This window comes from Lactuca saligna, chromosome 6 (assembly GCF_052625555.1).
Source record: "Lactuca saligna cultivar CGN05327 chromosome 6, ASM5262555v1, whole genome shotgun sequence".
Lineage (NCBI taxonomy): Eukaryota > Viridiplantae > Streptophyta > Magnoliopsida > Asterales > Asteraceae > Lactuca > Lactuca saligna.
In genome coordinates, this window is record NC_136422.1 from 15,262,842 (window position 1) to 15,272,036 (window position 9,195).

At 31.1% G+C, this 9,195-nt stretch overlaps 1 protein-coding gene across 1 annotated transcript; it reads right to left on the bottom strand.

Moving 5' to 3' along the window:
- Positions 1-5,034: 5,034 nt before the first annotated feature.
- On the bottom strand, positions 5,035-7,577 carry LOC145000801 (DEAD-box ATP-dependent RNA helicase 10-like). Its single transcript, XM_078960084.1, has 12 exons — positions 7,438-7,577; positions 7,200-7,343; positions 6,993-7,131; positions 6,858-6,927; positions 6,698-6,760; positions 6,540-6,614; positions 6,350-6,469; positions 6,188-6,229; positions 5,888-6,109; positions 5,664-5,801; positions 5,384-5,584; positions 5,035-5,309 (listed from the first exon to the last, which is right to left on the bottom strand). The coding sequence occupies exons 2-12, from the start codon at positions 7,333-7,335 to the stop codon at positions 5,238-5,240; spliced, it is 1,278 nt and encodes a 425-aa protein (XP_078816210.1). The 5' UTR covers positions 7,336-7,343; positions 7,438-7,577; the 3' UTR covers positions 5,035-5,237.
- Positions 7,578-9,195: the final 1,618 nt, after the last annotated feature.

Genomic DNA, 9,195 nt, shown 5'->3' on the forward strand with positions numbered 1-9,195 from the left:
AAATCTGAGAGTTGAGATACTAATGGGCGAATCCACAACAGATCACGGGGTATCCCGGGATACCCCTAAAAGAAATTCGGTATTATAATTTTTTAGAAAAATTTTGTTTTATGTAGTGTATATATACATCATATTAATATGTTTAACGAGATAATAACACAAGTTGTAGTTGGATTAGATGGTTAAGGTGTTAATGGATTTTTCCACAAGTTGCAAGTTCAAATCTTCTTTCAAACATTTATTTTGTTTTATTTTCGTAGCTCCTTTTATATAGTGTATACAGATTATATCTATTATATTATGATGTTGTGAAAATTAAAAATAAGTATTGTGTTGTCTAAGTCATAGAGTCTTGAACTTTTAAGTTTGAGGTCTATATTTCGAATCTTGGTTGCTACATGGATGCATTTAATTTTGTTTATCAATTTTTCAAATTGTTTTTTTTTTTAATTCTAAAATTGTCCCACATCAACCATAACATGAAATATAACTTCTATACATTTGTTATATAAGCAACACAAGCTTCTCAATTCTCAACAAGTTAAACTTTCAAATGGGTTTGGGTTTAAACACGAAAGCGAGTTTGGAAAACTGAGAAACCAAACCCATCGACTTGGGATACCCCTTTACTTTGAACCTGGATCCGCCATTGGAGATACTCCTATATCTTTGATGATAAGTTTCTTTTCCTCTTCAAATTGATCATCATCACCACCTGAAAACACACCCACAAAAAACTAAGAAGATACAAAACGATTTGAATTTGTAATGATGTATGTCCAGATAAAGAGTTGTTCTAGACCGAATAAACTGTATGAAAGAGAATAAATGACCATTTTACCCTTATATTCTAAAAAAACAAAATCTTACAATATTCATCAATTTTAATGTGAGATGAGATGACTTGAGTTTAGTGGAAAGAAGAAAAAGACAAGGGTATATATGTCCACCTCCTATGTAACCTTTGTTGATATGTTTTTATAGATGTGGAGAAGACATGAGTAATATTAGTTTGGGCAATTGATCTAATTGACCTAAATAACTTATGATCCGAGTGATTAGTTTGAGAAATTGATCAAATTGATATGAGTAATTCAAATGAGTGAATTTTGTTGAGTGGTTTGAGAAATTGACACGAGTGATTATCTTGAGAAATTAATATGAGTGGATTGAGTGATTGATTAAGAGATTAATATTGATTTGTATGATTGATCTGAGAAAGTGATTTAAGTAATTGCTGTTGATTAGAGCGATTGGAAACTAATTTGGGTGATTGATTTGAGTGTTTACACTGAGTGAGTGATATACACTGAGTGAGTGATATTGATCTGAGTGATTAATCTAAATGATTGATTTGAGTCCCTGATCTAGGAGATTGATGTGATAATTCAATCCAATTAGAGTGATCCAAATGATTAAATTGAGCGATTGATATTCATCAGAGTGATTAACATGAATGATTGATTTAAGAAATCTATTTGAGTGATTAATATTGATCAGAGTGATCAACAAGAATTTACAAACATGGTGGAGTTGCTGGATGGTTATACCTATTATAATGAAAACGACAAGATGTTTTTTGAGTTTGACGAGTCAATCCAAGTTTCGACAACTTCAACAATACATTTTGTGAATTTGTGGTATATATGTCTTCATTGAATAATGGTGGTCCTCCTACTAGACGGGAAATTGGATTCCCATCAAAGTTAACATTTTGGAGTCATGGGTGATTCTTAACCATTTACCAATGAATTTTTTTTTGATGTGATCGTTATCTACCCTGATTGTGTTCTTTGCCCAATTTGTTGTTGTTTATCAAGACTCTGGATCATTTATTTGCATATTTCAGGTGATGGAACATTCAAGTCTCGTCTTTCTTTTTTGTTAAAAATTAGATACGACATTGCCTAAAAGTAAAGCTTTTTATATTTATGTCCTTACAACGATTCGATCTATTTGGTGGTTTCACAATGCTTACAATTTAAGATCCTAAAGCAGAAGAAGGAATCTCTTTAATTCTATCATTTTCAAATCTTATAAATGGATTTCGAGTAGGTATCGTAACAGCAAATTAGAATGGAGTTGATGGTTTAAAGATCATTATATCAAGTAAAAATTCCTTGTTATTTTAGCACGATGATAATATGTTTATATAATTTTGTCGTTAAAAAAAAAAAAAAAAAAAAAAGCACGGTAACTATGTTCATAAATTGGTCACAATATGTTTGGCCATAATATATGTTGTGACTAGCCGGTATAACTTGGTAATTGAACTTATTTTATCTTATCAATCCTTATCTTCAATCTCTAAACATCATTTGTGAATTGTGATCACTTTCAACTTACAAAGAAATATTCTACTTATAAGTAATATTAACCACTTACAAAATCTTAGAGAAAACACTCTCCAAAAAAATAGATGACACGAAATTTGATAATTTTGTAGATTTCGTAAGACTCACATAATACATATGATCAGTTTATTACAATATGACATATTATTATAAAAGGTGATCATCAAATTTAATTTAGGTTTTTGGACCAAAATTAATATTTTATAATGTCAACGTCAATATGGAAAAACATTTTTATAAGTATTGTTTCTGGATTAAACTGATATCTTAAGTCCATACATGTTGATTTTCATCACATGAAGTAAAGTAGTAAGCCTCTTATTTTATGCAGTGGTAGAACCAAAATCAAAGTAAAATGATATCCTAAACCGATGAGTTCGGTTTCTCGGTTTTCCAAACTTTGTTTTAGGTTTAAACTCAAACTCATTCAAAAGCTTAACTTGTTGAAAATTTGAAAGTTTGTGTTGCTTATATAACAGATGTCTAGGAGCTATGTTTCATATTATGGCTGATATGGGACAATTTTAAAATTTTAAAAAACAAGTTAAATTGATAAACAAAATAAAATACTTGGACAACTGAGTACTTATATTTAATTTTCACATCATAATATAATATATATAGTCCATATAAAACTATATAAAAAGAGCTACAAAAATAAATATTTGAAAGAAAATTTAAACTTACAACCTCCTAAAACAACTTTTAACATCTTAACCATCTAAACCAATTACAACTTATACTATTATCTCGCTAAATATATTAATATTATATTATTATGTATATATAAACTATATAAAATGAAATTTTCCTAAAAAAAATTACAGTATTGAAATTTTTTTTTAAGACATCCCTGGATATATCGTGGATCGGTCCTAATTTTATAAAAGACTACATATACAATCCAATAATTTACATGTAGTTTTTGTTTTTATGAAAATAATAGAGTATAATTATTGATAGTTGACTTGCTTATTATTAAAAAATTGGATAATATTTCAAACTTTCTGTAAAAAAATAAAAGCTTGACTTGATTATTATTTTTTGACAAAACTTCAAAAATGATCCTTGTGGTTTTCGAAAATATCACGTTTATTCCCTAAGTTCAAAAAACCTCACAGATCGTCCCTGTGGTTTCAAAACTTTTAACATTTCGTCCTTCTGGCTCACTCTGTTACCATCTAGCCGTTAAGTCAGGGGCATTTTTGTCATTTCATTACCCATGACCATTTATGAGGTTTTATATCACTTTTTTTTAAATAAATAAATAAATTTAATATGCAAGGGTCCCACCTCTCTCTCTCTCTAACACACACACACATACCAGCCATAAAATCCTTGGCTATAAATCTGAAACTCGTTCTCTTCATCATACGATCGATTCCAAAGCTCACTTGTCTTTCACTGCTATTTATTAACTAAGAAAACCTAGAAGAAGATCAAATACCCAAAAGCAAATCAGAAACCCAATAATTCCAAACAAACACCAGATGAAGATCAAGGTATCAATTTTTTTTTTGTGTGTGTGTGTGTGTTGAGGGGGTATTGAAATTATTCTCTAGATGATCAGACAACCAACGGGAAGTGGCTGTCGAAGGTAATTGATGATGAATCGACCTTGCTTGATCAAGGATTAGGGGAAAATTAAACATGCAAATTAGTTTCCCATGAGAGAAGGGAGAATCGGAAACAAATAATAATAAGAATCAAACGTTTTGTGTGTGGTTTTCACCAAGATCTTTAACCACAGTTCGATGGATGTATTTGGTCGGCGATGTGGAAGACGCATCATTAACGATAAAAACCTCTGCATCATTTTTCGATTTATGGAGGTTGAAACTGAGTCAGATGGGCCTTCCATTGATTCGCAGGTTTCCATTTCTTCCATCGATTTGAAGGATCTCAAACCTTAATTTGCTGGTTTACATGTCTCCACAATCTGCCGGAGGAATGGTGGTAACTGATTTACTCATTTATGCTCATATGGTCGATCTTATCACATGTCATATTACTGAAGCCAACGATTGTGCAATAGTGTTAATTTCATTGCAATAATCAATCGATTTTCCTTGTGCTTTATTTAATCTGATGGATTCGAGTTTGGAGATGTATTTTCTTGGCTGAGATTTGTTGTAGAAACAATAATTCGAGTTTCTTCCATAACTGAAACACAGTTTGAGTGCCTACAACGTCGAGATGGAGGCGGACGACGGTGGAGGAAGTCGAGTGTGGTCAACGTGTTTTGCCCGTTTTCAACTCTAGTCGGCATCACAAATTCGAAGGAGGAGGCTGGGAAAGGTGTTTTGCCTGATGGTCGGCAACCTCTTCTTGGCCGGTGGAGAAGAAAAACAGGAGAGAGAGAGAGAGAGAGAGAGAGAGAAAGAGGGGGTAGGACCCTTTAATATTAAATAATTATTTGTTTTATTTTAAATAAGTCAAAACTTCATAAACAGTCCCTGTAGTTGTGAAATTACAGAAATACCCTTCACTTAACGGTTAAATGCTAACGGAATTAGTGAAAAAAGACCATTTGTTAAAAATTTTGAAACCACAGGGAAGATCTGTGAGGTTTTTTGAACTTAGGAATTAAACTTGATATTTTCGAAAACCACAGGAACCATTTTTGAAGTTTTGTCTTATTTTTTTAATTGGTAAGCCTCTATGAAACTAAAAACGCATAGAAAAACAAAACCAAAAATGAGATTCACATAAAATCCCTAAACAAAAGTTGATAATCCTTAAAATAAAACCTAGAATAAAATTTACAAATTCCCTCCTCCAAATACTATAGAATTATAAAACTGAAGAAGCCTCCTGAATCCTCATAACAAAAGTGTGAAATTACACGAATCCAAATCTATCTGCGTTTAGACTTGTTATTCTTCAATTCCCATGGAACTTGTGACCCACATCCTCCTCCCTCCTCCTCTTATGCCCTCCCGCTTCCTTAATGCTCTATAAAACAAAATTAACAAAAAACTATAAAAACAATTTTCAAATTTCAATTAAAAAAAAAAAAAAATTAATACCATGAGCGATAGGCGTTTAGCCTGAGTGACACGTTCCAAGAATAACAAAACCTCCTCCTCTTGTGCTTCAAACTCAGGTAACTTTTTACCAATAAGCTTCTCTATTTGAATATACCACTCCAGCTCATACTGATTCACCAATGAAATAGCAACCCCAGATCTCCCAGCACGTGCTGTTCTTCCCACTCGATGTATATAATCCTAAAATATATCATTTTTATAAGTTAAGTACGTTGCAATTCCTTTTAAAAAAAAAAAAAACATATATATGTATACTTACTTTTGAGTTTGTGGGGATATCGTAATTTATAACCATATCAACAGAAGGAATATCAAGTCCTCTACTTGCCACGTCAGTGCATATTAGAATTGTACAGATCCCAGCCTTGAACTTACTCAAGTTCTCTAGCCTTTTTGTCTGATTTAATAAACATAACTAATTTTATAAAACAAAAAAGAGCAAGAAAAAAAAAAGTGGTTTTAAAAATGATACCTATACTATACCTGAGTCATTTGACCAGAAATTGGGGTTGCATTTAAACCAAGGTTACAAAGCATTAAAGCCAAAAGACGCGTTGCTTCACATGTACGTGTGAACACCATTGATGTGCTCTCAGATTTTTCAAGTAAAATATATAAAAGATAACAGTCCTTGTGCTTAGCTGGCACAAAACGCAACTGCTGCTTCAACGTGTCCACAGTAGAATATTTACCCGCCACTTCCATCTGAAAAACAAAAAATAATATTTAAAAAAAAAAAAAAAAAAGGATATAGAAATTTGTATATTGATTATGGCTTCTTACCTTTACAGGGTTTCTTAGACAAGCTCTTTGCAACTTTTGCACCTGAAATGAACCACTTTAATTTTTACCCAAAATTTTGGATATTAATTCCATCTTTTACCAATAATAACAACACCCTTACATATTTTGTAGAATTGATTTTGAATATAGAATAAATTGTACCTTCTTAGTCATTGTAGCAGAGAACAAGTATGTTCTCCTTTCACGAGGAATGGCGTTTAAGATTTCATCAAGTGATTTTTCAAAATCCTCATTTAGCAATCTGTCTGCTTCATCCAAAACCTGTAACACATATGTGAATATGTGACACATATAAAAAATAAATTCACAGGAAGAAAGAAGGGATTATTACCAAGTACTTTATCGTGCGAAGAGAAAAGCCTTTAGTGTTAGATAAATGATCCACTAGACGTCCAGGTGTCGCAACCTGAGTGCATAACAAGTGACAAGAAATATTCATGTTTTTTTGCACGTAATAAAAAATGAAAAATCATAAAGAAGAAAGCTTACAATAATGTGTGGTCGTTTTCCAAGGGTGATGCTTTGTTGTACATGGTCTACCCCTCCAACAAGCTGTAAATCATTACCAAAAGTTCATATTCATAAAGCTTAAATCATAATTCATTATAAAGTAATATTTATTGGTTTGATCTAGAAATTAACAACTCACCACTGCAGTCTTTAAGCTAATGCTTGACCCTAAGGCCTCAAATTGCTCAGCGATTTGAATTGCAAGTTCCCTAAAGACCATTGAAGAAAAATTTAAGTATAAAAATCATAAGGAGTTTCCCAAAGCCAGACAAACCTTGTGGGAGAAAGGATGCAGGCAAAGAAGGAGTGATGAACAGGTGGAGCCGCCGCCTCCAACAGGGCTTGAAGAATCGGAAGAGCAAAAGCTCCAGTTTTACCAGAACCAGTTTGTGCTAACCCAATTAAGTCCTTCCCTAAACATTACATACATTATGAGATACAAACATACTGATAAGAATCGCTTGGAATTGAAACAATGGACCTTCAAGTGCATGAGGAATGGCTTCGGCCTGAATCTTGGAAGGATTTTTCCAGCCTAAACGATCGCAAGCCTCGATTAATTGTTCAACTAATCCTAATTCTTTGAATGATTTCCGTTCGTGTTTGTCGTCTTCCATGTTTGAATCTGCAACAAGTCGGAAAAAGTAAGGTGATGAATCCTAATAACAATTTGTACTATTTTTAATTCAATCAAAAGCAAACAAATCAAATATGTTTACTTGGAATAGCGCAGGGCAACAATGAGATGATGATGATGAAGGAAGGGCAAGGCAAAGCACTGGTAAGAAGGTTAAAAAAAATTTAAGGAATTCTAGGGTTTTTACCTATGTGGGAGTAACAACATATAAAATAATCAAATTATTTTTTAGGAATTCTAGGGTTTTTACGTGTGTGGGAGTTAGAATATCAAACATACATGTTAATCAAGGGAAAATCGAGCTATTAAGTTGTATGCGTTAACAGTTTGTTTGTATTATTTTATTTTTATAAAATGATTAAAAAAGAAGAATAACATACTGTTAGGAAAAGAAGAATTATTTAGGGTCGAAGATAAATTAAAAAATATAAACAAATAAATTAATCATTTGGAAAAAAAAAAAAAAAAAAAAAGTTGCTTTCACTTGGGTTTTGAAAATTTATTTATTTTTAGATAAAAGTAATAAAAAATTCCTACTGGGATTGGATATATTAAAAAAAAAGTTGCTTTCACTTGGGTTTTGAAAATTTATTTATTTTTAGATAAAACTAATAAAGAATTCCTACTTTATGGGAATGGATATACTAAAGAAGTGGTTAGATAACATATTTAATCGGATTTGTTTTAATGTTTCATTTTCTTTTGATGGATGTGTATATATATATATATATGTACTTCTATGTTTCTATGTGTCATGATTTGTTCCTTTATACATAATAAGCTTGAGAATTTGATAGCAAACAACACGGCCAAACAGGGACGGACGCAGGAATAAGTAGCAGTAGGTGCACAAAAAAAAATCCGATAAAATATAACCAAAAAAAAAAATACAAGTGCATTAAACATAACAAACTATTGTAGACAAACTTCGTGAAGGTCAAATTGGTCTTTTCATGGACAAGTTCTTGGTCTCGTGGAGTTTATTTCCTTGTTGATTGTGGTTGTACAAAGTTTTGAAGGCAATATTACCAAAATTTGATTCCGAATTAATGCATATTTATAAGTTCCATTGTTTAGAGCAAAATATAATATACAAATGCCAACTAATAAATGCTTTTTTATAAGTTCGATATATTTGCTTAACAAAACAAACAATGTATAATAAGACATAAATTCAGTTGACCTAAATTTTAATAATTATGAAGAAAAACAGTTGTTTAGTTTGAAACATATGTAATGCGTATGTACACATATATGTGTGTGATGTGTATGGAAAAAACTGTTAAAGTAGGACTCCTATAGGAGGAGACTAGCTCGCTAAGTAATTATTTTACGCCAAAAGTGAATATAAGACCGTTAAGTATACAACCTTAAATATAGAACATATTAAAACTATGTAATTTTGATTAAATCTTATATAAAAATAAATGACTATTCAATGTCTATATTTTTTTCTAGTATATCTCCAAAATATATCTTCTTCCCTCATTCACTCCACTATTTTCCGTCACTTCTTATCATATTATTGTATTATTGTTTTGTCGCTTTTTATGATGGAAAAGCTATTACGTTGAGAATAAATTAAATAGAAAATTATGAAAGGTCATGAGTCACAAAGAATTTGTATATAGCTCTGATATGCCCAATTGTGTATGAAAATATATATTAAATATGAAGACGATTGAAATAATTTTGAGTTCATGGGAGCATATATTTGCTAACGGGAAAAAAGTGATTTTTTATTAAATGGTTGTCAAGTTAATGAAAAAGTAAACTATTAATATAAGAATTTTAAACAACTATTAAAGTAATTTAATTGAGTTTTATTGAAAGGATTTAG

Bases quoted from the DNA above. Each gene is read 5' to 3' on its own strand.
- LOC145000801 (XM_078960084.1), bottom strand. From the start codon at position 7,335: ATGGAAGACGACAAACACGAACGGAAATCATTCAAAGAATTAGGATTA. The intron at 6,470-6,539 runs GTAATAATCCCT...TATGTGTTACAG, and splicing joins TTCGCACGATAAAGTACTTG to GTTTTGGATGAAGCAGACAG. The intron at 5,310-5,383 runs GTATTAATTTTT...TTTGTTTTATAG, and splicing joins CTAAACGCCTATCGCTCATG to AGCATTAAGGAAGCGGGAGG.